Source organism: Rhinatrema bivittatum, chromosome 7, assembly GCF_901001135.1.
Source record: "Rhinatrema bivittatum chromosome 7, aRhiBiv1.1, whole genome shotgun sequence".
Lineage (NCBI taxonomy): Eukaryota > Metazoa > Chordata > Amphibia > Gymnophiona > Rhinatrematidae > Rhinatrema > Rhinatrema bivittatum.
In genome coordinates this window covers 214,965,500-214,987,076 of record NC_042621.1, presented here as the reverse complement: position 1 = coordinate 214,987,076, position 21,577 = coordinate 214,965,500, and the positions used below count along the sequence as shown (strand labels likewise).

The window sequence follows — 21,577 nt, the reverse complement described above, 5'->3', positions numbered from 1 at the left end:
TACACTGATTGGATTTAGTGCACACTATTTAGGGAGCACTGCTTTGAGTTAAGAGAATACTGGAAATGACATTTGAATTTTACAAAAAAAATTATTCTAAATGAAACAAAAAAGGAACCCAAAACAAAATTAAAAATAGAAATTAAAATAAAACTAAACGAAACATTTTGTAATGCACACCCCCTCCTGTAGCAGAGGGTTCACTAAGCATTCAGAGGTGCTCAGAGTGTTTCTAGTTTCAGGAGGTTCAAAGGGAGTTCAAAGGGTGTAGGTGTGCTATGGGAGTGACAGGGTGGTTCTTCCCTCTAAGGGAATGGGACATTAGAAGGGAATATAAAACATGCTGCCCAAGAGGCACAGGGAGGAGTTCTGCAGGAGGAGTCTAGAGGAGGTTCTAAAGAGGTTTTGTGAGAGAGACAGAAGCTGTTGAGAGAAAAGAACTGGGAGGAAGGGAGGCACAACAAGGAGTTGTCCTAGCCTGACTAGTTAGCTCTTGGATGGTCTTTGGAAGGAAAAGTACCTTTCGCTGGATAGTCCAGAATTTTAGACCTGAAATGCCTGACCACTGGGAGAGAATGGTAGGAGTTTGTGGGTCAGCTTCTGAGTTGTGAGAACTGTAAACAAGAACTAGAGAGACTCTGTAATCTGTTTCTGGAGGAAACAGAGAAAAGAACCTGGAAGAAGGAGCAGAGGGCTAAACCTGAAGTGACTTATAGTGTTTAAGATCTTGTTTTGGAGAGTGACTGTTGAGGACTTTTGGATTTTGGACTTTCTACTATTTTCACTATGTATTTTGTTTTGTATCTGCTGAAACCTGGTTATTTTTCTAAGTAAACTTTCTTCCTTTTAGAGCACTAACCTCTGTGTGGACACTGTTTTATTTTTTTAAGGTAACCTCTGCCCAGTTTGGTCTTGCAGGCATTTCCGGCCCCCATTCCATGGAACTCGGAAAACCTTTTCCCCACCCTGGTTGAGTGTATCCAGTGCTCTCCATGGCTGGGAAGATGATCCCTGGCTGAGGAGGTGGGGGTGTTCACTGATGTTCGAGGCCGGCCAGGTCAGGGCTGGCAGTACTGCAATGGGTGGGCTGGAGAAAGGGGAGTCCCGGTATGGCACAATAGTGACACCCTGTGGCCAGACTCGGGGTGCACACATTCTGGATTCAGGAGTTAGCTGCAGCCTGTTGCCCCTGGCTGAGGACTGTCTCTGCTATGGCTGGGCTAGAAGAGAGGCAGGAGAGGGCTACAAATGGGGAAAACTCCTGAGTAGTTGTGAAGAAAGGTTCACGGTACCGTAGTCTCAGTAGAGACTGCTTCCAATTGAGCTTGTTGCTCAAAAAGAGCAGGAGGAAACTGCCCTGCCAATAAAAAGAGATCGTTTCAAAGAATTGTACTTCAGCAGTGAATGAAAATGAACTCCTTGGGCAAGAAGACATTTTTATGGCAGTGTGACAGAGGAACTAATAGACTGAAGTCATATGTTTACTGCTTTTATAGATATTATTCTTTATAAACCCGTTTTTTGTTGGGTTTTTTTTACTATGGTGTACACTGCATAAAGCAGGTAAAGGGAAATGAGCAAACAGGCTTAAGTGGAAATGATTCTTCTCCTAACTCACAGATCGATACAGTAAAGTGCAACCGCGGTTACCCTGCTCCTAACTCGCCTTCTATTCACTTTCCGGCCGCGTTAGCCCTTCCCGCGATACACTATCCCCTTTATCTCATCCCTACCGCCTCTTAAAATCCCCGGGTGACCCCTTCCGCCCGCGGCATGTATATTAAATGTAAACGAGCGAATTAGCTATTCCCTCCCATACAGTAACGCACGCCCCGACTATCGCTTTTTTACCCTGCCGTTTTGCCGCGCGTTTACCCTGCTAACTTACCGCCTACCCTTACCCCAGCGTTAGAGGCAGGGGTAAGGGTAGACAGAAAACTTTCCCCCAGCCCCCGCTCACCTGCCCTGGCCGCGTCCGGTCTCCGGTGCAGCCCCAGTCCTGTCCCCTCCTCCCGAAGCAAAAAAAAAATCCCGAAAAAAAAGTAGCAAGAGAGTGAGGGGAGAGACGGGCAATCCTACGCTTGGGCCTGCCAGTCCCTTGTTCTCTCCTCCCGAAGGAGGGCGCGAAAAGCAGCCTTGCTCCGGGAGGAGGGGGGGGCAGTTTAAAGCGACGAAGCGACTTACTTTTGCAGCCCCCCCCTCCGGACATCGGCGACGACCGTGGCTCCAGCCTCCAGCTGTCAGACAGACGCATCGCACGTGGGAAAGCGGCCCCTATGCGTGCAATTGGCTGCTCAAGACGTGACGTCACATGCCGTGACGCCAAACGTCGTGACGTCACGTCTTGAGCAGCCAATTGCACGCATAGGGGCCGCTTTCCCACGTGCGATGCGTCTGTCTGACAGCTGGAGGCTGGAGCCACGGTCGTCGCCGATGTCCGGAGGGGGGGGCTGCAAAAGTAAGTCGCTTCGTCGCTTTAAACTGCCCCCCCTCCTCCCGGAGCAAGGCTGCTTTTCGCACCCTGCTTCGGGAGGAGAGGAGAAGGGACTAGCAGGCCCGAGCCTAGGATTGCCCGTCTCTCCCCTCGCTCTCTTGCTACTTTTTCGGTTTTTTTTTTTGCTTCGGGAGGAGGGGACAGGACTGGGGCTGCACCGGAGACCGGACGCGGCCAGGGCAGGTGAGCGGGAGCTGGGGGAAAGTTTGCCGAGCATCGGAGAACATAACTGTCCACTTCCTGGTACCTGTCATTTCAAATGTCATTTGAAATGACAGATACCAGCGTGGTCGTGAAGCGTTAGGCCCGCGCACCCAGGATACTGTATAGGCGCTCTATACAGTAAAATGGGTTGCACGGGCCTAACCTTCGCCTAACGCTTCGCAGACGCGGCATGCATTTGCATGCAATTTGAAGAGACTATCGAGCGGTAGGTGAAGAGAACTGTGCATGCGGGAAATGAGGGTGCGCCTGGCACTGCCTCACTCTTTCTAACGCGGCATAACTGTATCGACCTGTCAATGGGGTCGCTGCTGTACATCAGTGGTGATGAGAGTCTTTAGTTTGGGGTCAGGAAATGCAAGTTCAGACTCCAAGACCCAAGCTGAAGCATCAGGCTGAGGCACTGTGAAGAAAGCGGCATCCTTTCAGATGGTCTTACCTTTTCATAAGGGGAGATGAAACTAGTGATGCACACGAGACCAGCATCAGCAAACAGTTTTGCCACCTCGGCAATTCGACGAATGTTTTCCTCTCGGTCTTCCGAGGTGAAGCCAAGGTTTTTGTTCAGGCCGTGGCGAATGTTATCTCCATCGAGTGAGTAACACGGAATGCCGTGAGACACCAGGTATTCTTCCAGAGCAAAACCAATGGTGGTCTTCCCAGCGCCAGAAAGACCTGTTACACAGGCAAACAAGAATGAAGTATGCCCAGGCCATATAACAGTCAGAGATCAAAGAGAAAACCTGAAAAAAAAAACTGCCTGGCTAGGAGAGTCATTAAAATTGAACATCTTAAAAAGACTTAAACCCCTTTTATACCCAACTGATTTTAGAACAGTTTTACAGGCCCTTATTTTTACGAAATTGGACTATTGTAATACACTTCTCTTGGGCTCCCCGCCATTACGATAAGACCGCTACAACTTCTTCAGAATTCAGCAGCGTGACTACTAACTAACTCTAAAAGATCTGATCATATCACGCCTATATTGAAAGACCTACATTGGCTACCTATTAGTTATAGACTTCAGCACAAGGCACTTTCTTTAATTCATAAATCACTTTACAATGAGTAGGTTGAGTGGCTCAACACAGCCCTACATTTTCATACACCATCTCGATTAACACGATCAGCCAATACTGGACTCCTCCCAATACCTTCACTGAAAGCTGCTCATCTGAACACAGTACGTGAAAGAGCACTGTCAATCGCCGGACCGAACATATGGAACACCCTACCCTCACAGCTAAGGATGGAATCTGACATTAAAGCCTTTAAAAAAGGAATTGAAACATGGCTGTTTAACCAAGCTTTTCAGTAGTATAACTATCTTTTATATTTTTTTATATTTATGTTAATTTTAGATTTTATGTTTATGACTATTTTTAACTATTGTTTTTAGTTGCACTTTAAGGTATTTTATAATGATTTGAAATGATGTATTTATATATTTATGTTTATGACTATTTGTAACTATTGTTTTTAGTTGCACTTTAAGGTATTTTATAATGATTTGAAATGATGTATTGATATATTTTAGACTGTTAATTTTGATTTGCAAATATCTTAACTGTTATTTGCGAAACCCTGTAAACTGACATGATATGTACCCATGAATGTCGGTATACAAAAAATAAATAAATAAATAAAATAAATAAATAAAACCACCAGCCTCAGCCAATATTTACCAGATGCAAGTATTCCACAACACAGTACACTGACAGCCACTGACATCATTATTTGTATGTTTGGGCCCAGCAGTTTCCTCCTGCTCTTTGGGACTTCCAGCTCAAGTGGAAGCAGCCTCTCCTAGGGCAATGGCCCCAGGAGCCTTCATTCGCAGCTACCCAGGGGTTTCCCTCCTGTTTTATAATCCTCTTCCAACTCACCTGGCTCAGTCATTGCTCAGCTGGTGGCTAAGCAATCAGGGTTCCTCCTAGAACCCTGCAATCATTGTTCCTACATCTGACCACTCACTGTCACCGTTGAGTGATGACTGGGACTCTCTCCACAGCATCCCCAGCCCTGGCCAGTTTAGGAAGAGGAAGGCCTGACCCAGAAATCAAAGCCAGGTTCTCTGCAGGATACCAGACTGGCCTTGATATCGTAATGGATGCGTGGCGCAGTAAATCTGTGTTGTGATATCAGTGGTGCAATATACCATATGTTATGCTTAATGCAAAAATGATCAATGCCAGTAACCTGCCAGTCTTTGATATAAAAATGTTACCATGGGGCCAGCCTAATGGTCCAGTGATAATGGCATGTATTACTAATCAGGAAGCCCAGATGCACCTCTCATGCCTGACTCCTACTCCTAAGGTCTGGGCTGAAGCATTACAAAGGAAACCATGTGCAGCCCCATGGAGCATTAGAAGCTCTAGTGTGACCCTCTATCAATGCCATCTGACTGGGAGAGGACGTGCTAAGCACTGGCTCCTTGCATTTATCAGCACTTCTGGTAAGGCTCCAAAGATATTACTGCTCATGCCCACCTGACCCCGAGATTCACATGGAGCCCTAGAGCTCTCCTACCCATATAGCACTGTTCCGAGGCCTGAGCCACACAGCAGAGAAGGGAGGCAGATATGGAAAGAATATTCAGAAGCCACCGTCATGGTGGTCCTGTGCTGTCTCTGCGTGTGCCCTCCCCTCATGCATGGGTCTCAGGCAGGCCTCAGCTGTGCCTAGAAAATTAATAGCAATGACAAAAGTTTCCATGAGAGGTACAGAGTTTATTTTTAAAAAAATCACATTTGTATCTGTGATTGAGCTGTAAAGGTCACTTTGAATTTTGATGATTACTAGATCGTATTCCCTAATTATAACCCAGTTTTCAGTGGTGACTGTTCGTTGTTTCAGGAAAGCTTATTTTCTGTTGCCCAGACAATCTCTATGTTCTCAACCACTTATCCCAAGCCTGGCTTCATTCTTTAGCTTATCAAATACGACTTTACTGTTCCTATCATATGACTGTTGAGAGAGAGTTTTCATAAGGGTAATTCAGATTAAAAAAATGATAAAGTGTTTTAGAAAAAGAGGAAAAATGTGCAGACTCTAGAAGAAAGGAGTGCAAGTGAACGCAAAGCCCCTGCACCTTTAATGTTTTTTGTTTCACTTAGCAACAAACTGGTAATTGCAGTACAGTAACACCACCCTTTATAACCTCTAATTACCACCTTTATCTCTTCTTGCTGAGGCAAATCAATGGCTCTGTTTTACTGAAGTGTAGATAATTCCGAGTTGCCCCCCACGCCCTGACTTAATCTGCATGCCAGCTCAGGTTACACTGAAGTCTAGCTGTCAGCTTTTATGAAGCCACACTCGAGAACTGCTGTCAGAAGAAATGAAATACCTGTAAGCCATACGGTGCAGCCTCGAAATCCTCCCCTTGTACCAACAACTTGACCTCTTTTACTCCTGCTCACATGGTGGGCCTGGTAAACAACATTCGTTGATCTTCGGTGTTGATTCTAAGGGAAAAACATTTTTTTTTTAATCTTTTGCTTGAATTTACACAACAATATTCTCAGGAGAGTGAGCCAGAAAATCCTTCTCCGTAATGACAACTGAAAAGCCCACCTAGAATACAAGTATTTTCTATTGTGCAAAGTTTAGCAGTTCACCACCTCAAAGCGGACGGAAGTGACTGACAAGACTGGGATATAAACAGTTAACTCTCCGGCGTGCATACATCTGCAATAGGGATGCATTTTTTTGTGCATGCAGAAATGTGCGTATTACAACCTGCAGTCACCCACAGACTTCTTTTGCTTTCTGCTATGAGCACACAGAAGACACAGGCAAACTGATGGGGACGAGCACTGTTATAAAGCAAATATGAACTGTGTTTCTTTATTGAGAATTTATAGCTCGCTTTATCACCAAAATGCTGAATGCCATACAATAGACTGCTTGGGAACTTATGATTGGAGAGGTCAGTCACTAGATCTCATGTACCTTCCACTAGCCAAATTAGTCTGTTCCAGGAATCTTATCTCATTTGCCAGTAAATCACCCTGCCCTTTTCTCCTTGATTTACTGAGCCAAAATAAACTGACTGACCCTCAGAAGGAATATTTTTAATATGCTCTGCAGCCACAGAACAATTTAGCTCTGACTCTTGTCATAGAAACATAGAAACATAGAAATGACGGCAGAAGAAGACCGAATGGCCCATCCAGTCTGCCCAGCAAGCCTCACACATTTTTTCTCTCATTCTTATCTGTTACTCTTAGCTCCTTGTTCTATTCCCCTTCCACCCCCACCATTAATGTAGAGAGCAGTGATGGAGCTGCATGCAAGTGAAATATCTAGCTTGATTAGTTAGGGGTAGTAGGGGCAGTAACTGCCGCGATAAGCAAGCTACACCCATGCTTATTTGTTTTACCTAGACTATGTTGTACAGCTCTTGTTGTTTTTTTTTTACTTCTCCCCTGCTGTAGAAGCAGAGAGCCATGCTGGATATGCATTGAAAGTGAAGTATCAGGCACATTTGGTTTGGGGTAGTAACCGCCGTAACAAGCCAGCTGTCTGTTTTGAACTTACACCTCTTGCCACTGTTTGTTCTTATCACCATTTACTCTCATCTGGTCACTAGCGACTACTGGAGAGATGTGCAAAATTACTCAAACTGGGTTTATGAAACAATTTGATAAGGGGGAGAAAAAAGTGGGAAATTAAAATGGATAAACTGCGTAGCTTGCTGGGCAGACTGGATGGGCCGTTGGTCTTCTTCTGCCGTCACTTCTATGTTTCTATGTTTCTATGTAAGTCGGAGAAGGTTTTGCTGTTTCGTTGAATTGTTTGTAGAACCTTTTTTGGAGGAAAAACCTGAAAAATCCAAAAACCTGAAGCAGTTTTTGTCTCTCTCCTTTTTCAGATTTTCTATCAAACTGAAGTGGATTTTTCAGATTTGCCTCAAGCTTTTTGGATTTTCTTAAAATTGTATCCATCTCCCATTGGGGGAAATGTGATGGATTTCACCAGTGAATCTGGGCAAAATCAAAAAAAGAACTTGAACTAGGCTGAAATGCGCCTGCTTTGATTTTGACTGAGACTTGTTTGCACATCTCTACACTGTGGGGCTCTCAGGCACCCACTGTAAAATGATTTTATGGTAACAAAAAGTGTTTCACAGAGTGGAACAGAACTGGCAAGACCTCATAATAAAAACTGGGAGAACATGACTGCTTGTCATTGCGCAAACATTTTCTCCAAATTCAGATCTGTATTGATTAGTACCGTACATGTAAGAGTGGTGACTATGAAATATATATACATACATATATACATACAGTGCTTATAGAAAGTCTACACCTCCTTCTGAAATGTTCACCAATTGTTACCCAATAGCCTGGAAGTAAAACGTGTTCGTTCTATCCACATATCCTACCCCATAATTGACAAAAGTGAAAAATATATTCCAGTATTCCTTAGAAAATGAAGTAGAAATAAAAACATGAACTAGATTGCCCTGATAAGTGTTTATCCCCCAATGTACATCTGTAGCAATTCTAAACAGTTAAAGCTCTGGTGTAACCAATCACCTTCAAAAGCATACATCAAGTGAATTAGCCCTACCTGTATTAAATTGTACTGATTCAGATGATGACAGATAGATTCAGAAGTTCCTATTTGGTTCTCTCTGCTGGGTGGTACATTTCAAAGAAAAAAACCCAACCATAAACTCCAAGGAGTTGTCAAGCACAGGTCTAAGGAGGAGTATAAAAAAATGGGGTTTTCCGGGTTGCAACTGCTATGGATGTTGTCAGTGGGGCTGGGGGCGGTGGCAGAATAAACCGCGCCCAGACAATTGTAATTCTCAATCTGTTGTTGAAATCTTAATAAAAATGTTTAAACATAAAAAAAAAAAAAAAAAAAAAAAAAAAAAATGGTGAAGGCCTTGATTATCCCTCGGAGCACAGTTAAGATGGTTAATAAGAAGTAGAAGGTGTATGGCACCATTAAAACCCTCAGGCAAAGTGAAGGACAAAGAACACACCAAAAGGATAAATCCACTCAGGCAAAAGATGTGTGAGAGAGGTAAAGCATCTACAGCACAAAGAGGCCGACCGGAGATCTCAACAGAATTTATTCAATCGAGTCAGTTATCAGGCAGACATAACTTACAGGTTAAAGCAGTATAGGTAGTTCATTATCATAACACTGTGACTCCCCAGACACGGGCCGTGTTTCGCACCGGCTGCATCGGGAGGGACAGAGCAGGAGATCAAACGACCTTCAACAATAATAAAACAGTAATGTCTGTAAAATATCAGAAGAAAGTAGATGAGAGCGGGGAAGGTCAGAAACGCTGAACACCGCGTCACCTAATCTGCCAAGCTTCAGTGGAGGCGGTGAGTTACTTCGAGTGGAGTCTGGGGGGCTCGCAGCAGAGGATGATCTTTTGGGGGCACAGGGTGGTTCCGCGTTTATAGACCTTATAAAACCGGGCTTGGTGACTCTGGAATCCCTATGGGAGTTGGTAGCCTCTTATGGCCCACGTTTTCAAGGGCTGACGAGGCAATTAAATTCGATGTCTGAGAAGTTGGACAGAGTATCCCAGGAACATGATGTTAAGATTTGTGAGAATACAAACAAGATTACAGAATTACAAACAGCAGTAAAGTCGACACAGAATGTTTGTCATGCTTTAACCCAGGATAAGCAAGTGGTTAATAGAAGAGTGGAACTCATTGAAAACAGACTGAGGAGACTGAATTTAAGACTCTTGAATTTTCCAAAAATAATCGGGGAACAACCCCGAGTGACATTGAGGAAATATATGACAGAAACACTGAGAATACCATCTGATCAGATTCCAGCTATAAATAAGGTCTATTTCCTCCCATTTAATAGAAATAGGGAAGGTAATCAGCCACAGCTTGATCTGAGTAATCTGACCGATATCTTGGAATCCTCTATAGAAATTTATGAGAGAGCGACCTTACTGGTTTCTTTAATTACTGAAACTGATGTTAGTTTGTTAATGAAATTCTATTTTCAACGTATGAGTGAGAGTTTCATGGGTCAAAGGATCCAAATATTCCCAGACTTATCGAAGATAACGCAGGAGAGGAGGAGGCCTTTCTTTCTATGAGGCAGGAGTTAAATACAATGGGGGCCAAGTTTCTTTTAAGATACCCCTGTAAAGGGATTGTTACCTTAAATTGAGATGTTTATATATTTTATGCCCCAGAACAGCTTAGGGTATTTATAGACTCTAGAAAGAGGGCTTTTGTAACCTCCTCTCCAAATGAGGAACCGGGTTAAAAATTAAAATCAAGCTGATGATGAAGAGGATAAATATTTTCTAGCATCTTAAGTTATTTCAATTGAAATATTTTTCTTTTTAAATAGACTCCCAAGATTTTCTGTCTCCTCCCTCTAATTTTCCTGAAATAAGATTGTGGTCTAAATTATGGATGATGCTTTCGTGAATGTATAAATGCTGGGAGAAAATATGTTTCAGAATTTCTGTGCAAAGTTTTTCTTTGTAAATTGTATAAAAAGCAATAAAGAATAAATTAAAAAAAAAAAAGAAAGTAGATGAATAAATGGCAAGAACCTGCAATAACCATTTGTGACACCTATAGCAATCTGCAAAAGTGAAACCAGCATGCAAGAAACATGGCAAAACCATCTGTGAAAAATGTCCCAGGTGATGGCACAAGAATGAACTGCTTACAGTTAAAACAAGATAACTAAAAATCAGCACAATATTACCAAAAATAAAATCAGTGCTAAAAATAAAAATGAAAGAAATAATGCAGCTTCAAACAACCAAGGAAGCGGGAAACTACCATAAATTTGATTAATTAATTGTATGAATGAACTGCTCCAAAAAATGATGAACGGCTCCAATTGTGTGGTGCATGGAACGCGAAGACAGTGGGTAAAACAGGGCATCAGGCGAAACAACCTAAACGAGCAGTGATCTTAGAAAAACAGGAGAACCTCTAAACATTTTGGTCAAAACCCAGGCAAATTTTTAATAATCTGTAAACAAAGTAAAAAAGAGAAGAGATAAATCAAACAGGCAGAACTAAAGGGAATGCCGTGAAATACAGTACAGTTAACCTAAAAGCAAACACGATCGAGCAGACATACCTTATGGAACAAGTGATGAGACATAAGGTTGCCAACTGAAAGTTAAATACGATGCAAAGCGCACCAAAACGAAGTGACCAGAGCATGCGTACTGACATAAAAGGGTGACGACACACGATCTCTATGATTATGTTAATGTAACTGAGGGAAACCCCAGAAGGCAGAGGGGGGAAGCGGGATAAGGGGGTGGGCCGAAGAAACAATGTCAAATGATTACATTCTGTAAACAAAAAACATATAAAAGAACATATAAAATATCAACTTCTCACAACATAATTTGCAAAAAATACAAAAAATGTGATTATCCGGTTACAACGTGATGCATGTAAACCACTCCAATGAAAACTGGTGATAAACAAAAGTAAACATATAATTACTGTTATTTTCAATCGGTGACAGAGAAACAAAAAACTAAACAGCCAATTAGGAAGGAGGATACAAATTGGTAACTGGATACAAAGTAGAGATTGTCAAAAGAAATGATGGGACAAAATATTAAGAATGAATAACATCCTATTGACAAAGGAAGTATAAAGATTGCAGTAAATCAAAAACCGGAATGTGAACAAGCATACAGTAAAGAAATAAATATATAAATGGCACAATATAAAAAAAAAAAAAACCAGCAAGAAGAATAGAACAATAAATAAAAATAGGTGTGACAATGAGGCGAACCTCAGTTTAAACTGAATGTGAAAATAAAATGGAATGTAAAAATATTGTAAACAAAAGGCTAAATATACAAATAAGGAAAAACATTCAAATAAAGCAATAAGTACAGAATAAACATTGCTAGAACACTGGAAAAACATATACATTTAGGGGCAGATTTTAAATACTTGCGCGAGCGCGTACTTTTGTTCACGCAGCAGGCGCGAACAAAAGTATGCTGGATTTTATAAGATACGCGCATAGCCGCGCGTATCTTATAAAATCCGGGGTTGGCGCGTGCAAGGGGGAGCACATTTGTGCAACCTGCGCGCGCCGAGCCCAGCGCGCACTGCCTGTTCCCTCCGAGGCCGCTCCGATTTCGGAGCGGCCTCGGAGCGGCCTCAGAGGGAACTTTCCTTCGCCCTCCCCCCACCTTCCCCTCCCTTCCCCTACCTAACCCACCCCCCCGGCCCTATCTAAACCCCCCCTTACCTTTGTCGGCAAAGTTACGCCTGCTTTCAGCAGGCGTAACTTTGCGCGCATCGGCCAGCTGCCCCGCTCTGTGGTCCGGTCCCGGGGGCTGTTCCGGAGGCCGCGGCCACGCCCCCAGATCGCCCCCGGGCCGAAACCACGCCCACGTCGCCGCCCCCGAAATGCCGCGCCCCGTCCCTAAATGCCGCATCATCCCACCACGCCCCTGCCACGCCCCCGACAGGAAGCCCCGGGACTTACGCGCGTCCCGGGGCTCTGCGCGCGCCGGCAGCCTATGCAAAATAGGCGCGCCGGTGCGCAGGGGTTTTAAAATCTGCCCCAAAGTGAAAAAATACAATGAAGGGGGCAGATTTTAAATACTTGCGTGAGCGTGTACTTTTTTTTGCGCAGCAGGCGCGAACAAAAGTACGCTGGATTTTATAAGATACGCGCGTAGCCGCGCGTATCTTATAAAATCCGGGGTTGGCGCGCGCAAGGGGGTGCACATTTGTGCAACCTGCGCGCGCCGAGCCCAGCACACGCTGCCTGTTCCCTTCCCCTACCTAATCCACCCCCCCCGGCCCTATCTAAACCCCCCCTTACCTTTGCGTGCGTCGGCCAGCTGCCCTGCTCTGTGGTCCGGTCCAGGGGGCTGTTCCAGAGGCCGCGGCCACGCCCCCGGAACGCCCCTGGGCCGAAACCATGCCCACGTTGCCGCCCCCGAAACGCCGCGTCATCCCGACACGCCCCCGACAGGAAGCCCCGGGACTTACGCGCGTCCCGGGGCTCTGCGCGCGCTGGCGGCCTATGCAAAATAGGCGCGCCGGCGCACAGGGGTTTAAAAATCCGCCCCAAGGAGTATAATGAGAGGGAAAAAAAAGGGGGGAAGGGGGTTATGACTTGAAAAAACTGGACTACAAAGCTGCTGTTGGGTGTGGTAGGAAGTCAATAAAAAATAGACCATGCAATCTCTTTATTGAGACCAGCTGGATAGAGGGGACCTAATTAAAAAAATCTATCGCTGCTCACGACATGTCAGACTAGTAGAAAAATTACCCCCACGTGGCAAAGGTCGAAGGATTTCAATGACAATCTCAAGTCAGAAATAAGATGTTGGGCAGTAGTCCAATGTGAAACAAGAGGTGCTTCACATTTAGACAGATGTATACAGGAACAATGTTCAGAGATTCTTGTTTTAATTTTCCTAATGGTTCTACCAACATAGATCAAAGGGCAAGGACAAGTTATGATGTAGACAACACTGTTAAGAGTTGCAATCTGAAGTGTGGCAAAGGGGATATTGTTTGTTCTTATGAGGATGATAACCAACAGAGAAAGACTCTGAAAGAGGACAAACTTTGCAGGACCCACATGGAATGTGCCCTGCAAGTGTACTAACCGGGGACAACTTGCTACGGAGATCGGAGTGGACAAGTGTATATCCTACCTCTCCGAAAGGCAAACCAGGTCAGTTCGTGAAAATTGTGGGGGATGTTTTTCATTAGCAGGGACTGGTCAGGACAGAAGGGACAATGAATGAAGAAAAGTCCTTGAAGAAAATCTGTTTCTGAAACTTGTATGACCACAACTTGAAAATTGCTGTCCATCAATGCTCCCCAAGAAACTTGACAGCGCTAGAACAGCTTTGTACAGAATGGTCTAATACTGAAAATCTCAGTGTGCAAAGTTGTTGAAGACCAGTACACTCACAGCAGTATTGCTGCCAAAGGTGCTTCTTGCAAGTGCTGACTCAGGGAAGTCAGAGACTTATCCCAATTGTTAGATTTCAGTTTTGTTCTTTGGATTATGACACAGGTTACGGCTTAAGTCTTGCACAACCCGCTGACAGATTTCTGAGCCACACTGTTCAAAGCCAGGGCACTTGCAGTAACAATACATTTATTCCAGACATCAGTGTTCAGACTTATAACTTTCAGTTCTTTCCTTGAGACACCAGGACTTCCCTGGTTAAGATACTTTGGTAAACAACTGGAGGCTAGCTCAGTTCCCTAGGACCATGCAGAGCCGACTTCCCAAGCGTACTTTGCAAGTTTCATTGCTCCTATAATTCATGCCTCTCTTTATTCCTGTTTTGTTAAAACAGGCAAGGGTTTATTCTCTGCTTAAAAATGAATCTTTGGATCCCACCTGTTATTCTTATAGACCAGTGTTGAGTTTACCATTTTTGTCTAAAATTTAAGAAGAATTGTTTTTTTTGAGTGTTTTAATAAATGTTATTAAAGCAAATGTTTTACATCCTTATCAGACTGGCTTTAAGAAGGACCATAGCATTGAGACTGCACTAACAGCTCTGATTAATGATATTAGAGTAAGAGCTGATGGGAGAAAGAATACGCTCATTGTTTTTATTGACATGAGCGTGGCCTTGGAAATTGTTGACCATCAGCTTCTTATCCATCAGTTGGCAGAGAATGGTCTTTCTCGTACTTTTCTTATGTGGTTCAGCCACTATTTGACTGATTGGTCTTGTAGAGTAGAATGGGACACTAAACCTTCAGATGGAAAATCTCTTTTTTGTGGTGTGCCATAGGGGTCAGTTCTCTCTCCATTACTTTTTATTGTCTTTTTAGTTCCATTATCCACTGTTATTCAAGACTATGGATAATCTCCTTATCTGTTTGCAAACGATATTCAGGTAGCGGCTTTTTTCGACCTTAGGCACCCTGAAGAAATATTGAAATTCAACAGCTGCTTAGATAAAATTGCTGATTGGCTACCCACTCAGTGTGAACGCAGCCAAGTCAGAAGCACTATTATTCCATTGATGACTGGAATTGTGATTCCATTTAAAGAGGTTGTTTCAGCTTTAGGTCTAAAGCTAGATTCAGAGTTGTCTATAGTACCTCCAATCTCTTCAGTGGTTCAGTCATTTTTTTCTTTTTAAGATATATCAGACAAGCCGTTAAGCCCGTTAAAACGGGCTACATCCCTCTGTCTCTCACCTCCCCCTCTCTCTCCCCTCACTCTTCACCACCCCCTCCCTCACCCACTCCTCCCCACCCTCCCTCTCCTATCACTCAGTCCCTCCCTCCCACTCAGTCTCACTCACTCCCTCCCCCCTCTCTCCCTCCCTCCACTCACTCAGTCCCACTCACTCTCACTCAGTACCCACTCCCTCCGTCCTCTCCCTCAGTCCCACTCCCTCCCTACCTCTCTCCTCCCTCAGGTCCCACTCCCTACCTCAGTCCCCTCCCCCTCACTCACTCCCTCCCTCCCACTCAGTCACTCCCTCCCCCCTCCCTCTCACTCACTCAGTCCCACTCACTCTCCCTCAGTCCCACTCCCTCCCTCTCTCTCCCAGTCCCACTCCCTCCCTCAGTCCCCCCCTCTCCCTCTCACTCAGTCCCACTCCATCCCTCTCACTCAGTCCCCCCCCTCACTCAATCCCTCCCTCCCACTCCAGTCCCTCCCTCTCACTCAGTCACTCCCTCCCACTCTCTCCCTCCGTCCCTCCCTCCCACTCCGTCCGTCCCTCCCTCTCTCTCTCTCTTCTCCCTCCCTCGCTACCGCCCGCTACCGCCGTCGCCGCTACCGCCGTCGCTACCGCCGCCGCTCGCTACCGCCGTCGCCGCCCGCTGCCGGTACCGCTGCCGCTCGCTACCGCCGTCGCCGCCCGCTGCCGGTACCACCGCCGCCGCCCGCTGCTGCCACTGGACGCCGCCATTTTTTTTTCTTTCTGAAGCTCCCTCAGAGCGACGTGCTCGCCCGCACATGCGCGGTAGAGCTGGTCTCTACTGCGCATTTGCGGGCCGTCGGTCACAGGCCATTTATAAGGTAGATGCTTGAGGCCATATTTGGATTTTGGTGATTTACAATTGTTGGTTCATGCATTTATCCATTCAAGAATCACTTACTGTAATATTCATTATCTTGGTGTACTTTTGTCTTACATGAGGCGTCTGCAGCTTTTGCAGAATACAGCAGCTAGAGTAATTTTGGGTTTAAGAAAATGTGATCACATTTTCCCTGCTCTGCAAAAGTATGATGTTGCACCAGTTTTAAAATTTTATGCCTTGTATTCCATGGTGTTCATAAGGCCAACCTCAATATTGTTCTAAATTGTTGATTCCTTATTTGCCACTTAGGTCAATGTGGTCTTTTCTGTTTGAAATCTTACATATTCCCTCGCCTACAGTTACTAGACTTGAGGGAATTCGTTGTACTTCATTTAGTTATCAAGCTTCTATGTCATGTCTTGTCTCTTGACATTCGAAAAGAATGGAATTTTATGAAGTTCTGGAAACTAGTGAAATCCTGGTTATTCAAAAGGAGTGAATTTTCAAAGGCGTTACCCGCGTAAAAGAATCATATTGTAGCAATTTTCAAAGGCCAATTGATGCAAGTAAAATCTTTTGAAAATTCAGCCCTACAGAATGAATTTTAAAATGAGTTACGTGCATAAAAAACAGCAATCTTCAAAAGTAATTTTACATGCATAAATTCTTTTGAAAATTACCTTCTAATGTTTTAAGAGTTACTTTCAAGTTGTTGAATTTTGATTTAAATGCTGTCTACTGTAGTTAATGTGATGAGTCTCAGTTAATTCATGTTGGTTTTTTGTTTTGTTTATGGCCTGATAGTGATTTTTGTTTATGATTATATGTTATTTAGTTTTGTTTTATGTTATTATTTAGTATGGATGTTTTAGTATATTATAATGTAAACCACATGGTTTCTTATGGGAGTACAAGCAGTATACGAAAATTAATAAATAATAATAATAATAAAAGCTCTGGGCATCTCTGCGTCTGGGTGTGGGTAAGCTCAGATTTCAGAGCGACCTCGGAGGGAACGGGGAAAGCCATCGGAACTCCCCTAGGGCTCGGCGCACTAGTGTGCACCCCCTTGCGCGCACCGACCCTGGATTTTATAACATGTGAGCAGTTGCGCGCGCATGTTATAAAATCGGATGTACATTTGTGCATGCCGGGTAGCGCGCATAAATGTAGGACGCGCACGTAGGTTTTAAAATCTGCCCCTTTGATTTTACTCGCCATGCTTTGCCAAAATTGCCTTGAATGGGAGATTGCTGCTGTGCATCCCACTTTGGATACAAAATTGCATGCAAGCCCATTATGATAAGGCACGACAAGTAAAATTGAAGCACAAGCTCTCTGGGATGGGCACTTACAGCTGGTCACACTTTTCAACTATTTCCAGCACCTGTTTCACTTTGCTCCTATTTTTACCACACTTTTCTACATAACTGAAATTTTAGTATGGTTTTTAAACTTTACTTATGTTTTAACATTTTTTTTAATTTACCAGAGGGTTTTAATTCGTGTTTCATTTGCATGCCATTTGATTACTGAACTCCATATTAATTTGCTTTTTTAGTGAATCAGTGAAAGTTGTGCTACAGATTGCACAGATTTTAACCTGTGTTTTATTACATCAGGTGGCACTGGTTAAAGAGATGAAGTGGATGAAACTGCCCCCAACACACAAACACACAACTCTAATGAAGATTATTTCTTGGAGCAGCTGGTCCAAGAATCGACAAGAGAGGGAGCTATTTTAGACACAGGATTTGGTATTAGAGGTAACAGTGTTAGAGCCAATGGGCAATAGTGATTATAACATGATAAAATTTGACTTGATAATTGGAGGGAGGACACTAAGGAAATCTATCGTGATAGCATTTAACTTTCAAAAGGGTGATTATGATAAAATGAGGAAAATGGCTAGGAAAAAAATTGAAAGGTTAAGAGTTTACATCAGTCATGGACATTGTTTAAAAATATCTTGGAAGCCCAGACCAGATGTATCTCATGCATTTAGAAAGGAAGAAAGGCAAAATGACTGCCAGCATGATTGAAAGGTGAGGTGAGAGAGGCTATTCTAGCCAAAAGAACATCTTTCAAAAAATGGAAAAAGGATCCAGATGAAGAAAACAGGAAACAGCATAAGCACTAGCAAGTTAGATGCAAAGCATTGTTAAGGAAAGCTAAGACAGAATTTGAAAATAAACTTGCTGTGGAAGCACAAATTCATAATAAACCCTTTTTCAGGTACATTTGAAGCAAAAAGCCTGTGAGGGAGTCAGCCGGTCCATTAGATGATCAAAGGATAAAAGGGGCACTAAGGAAGACAAAGCCATAGCAGAGAGATTAAATGAAATATTATGGTCTTTACTAATGTTAGGAATTATTAGGAAGGGAATGGTGAATAAAACAGAAAATGTCATAATGCCTCTGTATCGCTCCATGGTGAGACTGCACCTTGAATACTGTGTACAATTCTGGTCGCCGCATCTCAATATTGCGTGCAATTATGGTCATCACATCTCCAAAAAATATAGCGGAATTAGAAAAGGTACAGAGAAAGGAGATCAAAATGATAAAGGGGATGGGACGATTTCCCCTATGAGGCAAGGCTAAAGAGGTTAGGGCTCTTCAGCTTAGAGCAGAGATGACTGAGGGGAGATTCGATAGAGGTCAATAAAATAATGAGTGGAGTGGAATGGATAAATGCAAATCAGTTGTTTACTCTTTAAAAAACTACAAAGATTAGGGGACATACAATGAAATTACTAGGTAATAAATTTTAGACAAGTAGGAGAAAATATTTTTTTTACTCAACTCATAATTAAACTCTGGAATTTGTTACCAAAGGATGTGGTAAAAACTGTTAGTGTAGCTGGGTTTAAAAAAGGTTTGGATAAGTTTCTGGAAGAAAAGTCCATAAATCATTATTAAAGTGGACTTGGGGAAACCTGGGATAAGCAGTAAGGAATCTATTGATCTTTTGGGATCCTGCTAGTTGCTTGTGACCTGGATTGGCCACTGTTGGAAGGCAGTAAATGAGGAGTTTTTACTCCCCATTCTGAGGTTCTGGTATGAGCACTAGTTGATGAGCTTCAAGGAAAAAGTAAGTTAAGAACCTCTCACACATCTGGTCATAGAACTGCTTCAGGTGGGAAAAATAAAAGCAAAAAAGTGAAAACTTCCTTTTTTTTTTAAAGATTTTTTTTTTAAAAGATTTGCACTAGGGAACCAGAGGACATGAGCCGTAGAATACTTGTACAAAGTTCAAATGATCATTTTTAAGTACAGACAAACAAGATAAGCACACTGCTTGCTTGTGAGCTGTAAGCCATTTGTTGAATGACTACTTTTGGAAAGCAGCCATTTTACAGCTGTTATTCCAGGAAAACAACCCCCAAGCAGCCACTTTACTGAACAATATTTGTTTTGCTAAACCTGGTTTCCCAGATAGACTTGTTCAGAACATAAGAATTTCTAGGTAGTCTAGGATCTGACCACTTAACAAATTTTTATTAGGTGTGTGCATTTGAGAGGGAGGGGAGCTTGGTTTTCTTTTCACATTTTGTTAATTCACTCATACAGAGTGTACTGGATTGAAATACAGAGCCATAAGAGTGTCATTCATTCCCCCCACTCTCTGCATTGCGTAGCTACTCCATGGCTGTTTAGTCACGTAGACAGAAGCTCGTGCAAGAGCATTATGAAAAGACAGAACCAAAAAGTATATACCTACTGGGCCAGAAGATTGAAAGGACTTCACCTGGTTTGACCTTTCTTCGGGAAATGGCTGACTATAAGCCTCACACAGAGAAACTGAAGAACTAAATAGGTACTTCCTAGCAGAAAGGAAAGAGCGGGGAGAAACATGCACACATTCAAATATCTAGCAGGCTTCGACAAGGTACCAGAAAGAAGCATTTTTTTTTAATAGAAAGTGAGAAGAAAGGGAAACAAGCTCAAAAGCAATGCGAGAAAATACTTTTTCACTGAGGAGGCGATGGGTACCTGGAGCAGATGTCAAGTGGAGGTGGTGGAGGAGCCAAAACACTGACAGAATTCAATCCGACCTGGGATGGATTCAAAGGGATCTTACTGTGAGGACAATGGACGAAGAAGACCAGAAATCAAGTATGATCTGTGGCAACACAGTAAGCAGGTATGAATGGAGAGAATGATGGACCAAGTGGTCTTTCTCTGCTGACGTCTTCCATGTTGCTCTGGCTGTGAATCTTGAAACTCATTAAGGAGATCAGAAGTGGAACATTTACAGCTATAAACAAGCTAAGACTGGCATCGTGCTAGTAGCAAACATCAAGAAAGCAAGCCTTGGCAAAGCTGCTGATTTAAACAATCTACCAGGAAAGGGCTTATCCTCTGTAAGAACCTTCTGTTTGAATCTTCTCTAAGAAAACAGACTCCTTGTTTTCAGTTTTTATTCTTTACAGATGAGAAATAATTCAGAGATGGATAAAGTCCTAGTTCTTTTGTAGAGACAAAAATGAAGCAGAGCAAATATTAATTTTATACTATGCAAGACATAAAAACAAGGCAGTTTAGGAGAGGGGAACCGGAAACAAAGCTGCAGTCATATTCATGAAAATAAAATCTTTATTTCACCACATGCAGTTTTCTACTTTTTGACACAATACCAGCACATTTTTTATTGATTTATCCAGATGTTGTGTGTAACAGTTGCCTGCCTGCTAACCAATCTATTCTCTCTTTCTCTCCTGCTTAGAAAAAAATTAACTGGCAGGTAGAAAAAATAGTTGATAGGGATTACAATGCTCAGTCAAAGGTTGAGGACATTACTGTCTCATGAAGATCATAAAATCACCCTAAAGAAGACTATTTTGTATTGTCACCCATCAATATCATGTTGTTGTTTTTTTTAACTTAAATGTTCTTGGCAAAGTAATTGTTGCGCTTGGGGGTGGACCCTTGTCCTGGGGCAGAGATGGAACGCCTCCTAAAAGAGAACAGGAGGTAACTGCCCCCTAGGGGGTGGAGCACTGGAGGAGACAGAGGCTGGGAAGAGCTTCACCACTGGAAGCCCGAGGTCCCGGGGAGGAGCCCGTAGGGACCCGGGCCGCGTGGACTTAGGCCTCGCAGGGTCTCCTAAGAAAGTGAAAGTCCGGCGTGCCCACAGAGACAGGGGGAGCGTGATCGGGTTCAAAGGTGGTTGCTGGTTGGAACAGGGAGAACCAGAACGGGGGTTGGAGATGACAAAGGGGGGAAACAGAGCCAGAATCTGGAGATGAGGTCAGGCAGGCAAAGGTCAATGTCCAGAGGTCAGTCTGAGGAGTGGTCAGCAAAGCAGAGGTCAGGTACCAGAGGTCAGACGAGGTCAAAGGTAGGCTGAGGTCTTGAGGCAAGCGGCAGACAGGCAGGCAGGTCAGGAACAGGCTGTGGTCTTTGAGGCAGGCGGCAGGCAGGTAGGCAGGCAAGTCAGGAGCCTCTGCCTCTGGGCAGGCGCAAGTTGCGAGTGCTGGCAGCCTGCCGGCATGCGATCCTTTGACACAGCAACAATGGCTGCTGTGTCGGAGGCCTCTGGCCCCGCCCTTGGACCGCCCCTTTAGCAAAGCCCCGGGACTTACACACATCCCGGGGCTTTACGTGCGTCACCGGGCGTTTTTAAAATAGGCCCGGCGCACGTAGGGCTTTTAAAATCCGGCCCTTTGTATGCTCAATATCCCAAGCTGCAGGTTGATATGCCACAGAGCAAACACAAATATCCTGGGACCTGTCAGACCTGCACAAGTGATACCTGCCTATGGTAATTAAGTTAGGATTATTTAAAGGGATGTGCACTGATTTTTATTTTTCATGTCATTTTCGT

The 21,577-nt window shown here is 43.6% G+C and overlaps 1 protein-coding gene across 3 annotated transcripts in view; it reads right to left on the bottom strand.

Annotated features, from left to right (window-relative positions):
- Positions 1-21,577, bottom strand: part of PAPSS2 (3'-phosphoadenosine 5'-phosphosulfate synthase 2) — a 98,487-nt gene that overhangs the window by 43,697 nt on the left and 33,213 nt on the right. For all 3 annotated transcript variants that reach the window (XM_029609804.1, XM_029609806.1, XM_029609807.1), the window contains exons 2-3: positions 6,072-6,189; positions 3,156-3,391 (exon numbers count right to left, since the gene is read on the bottom strand). In XM_029609804.1, the coding sequence (XP_029465664.1) occupies positions 3,156-3,391; positions 6,072-6,189 (354 nt within the window). The remainder of the gene's footprint in view (positions 1-3,155; positions 3,392-6,071; positions 6,190-21,577) is intronic.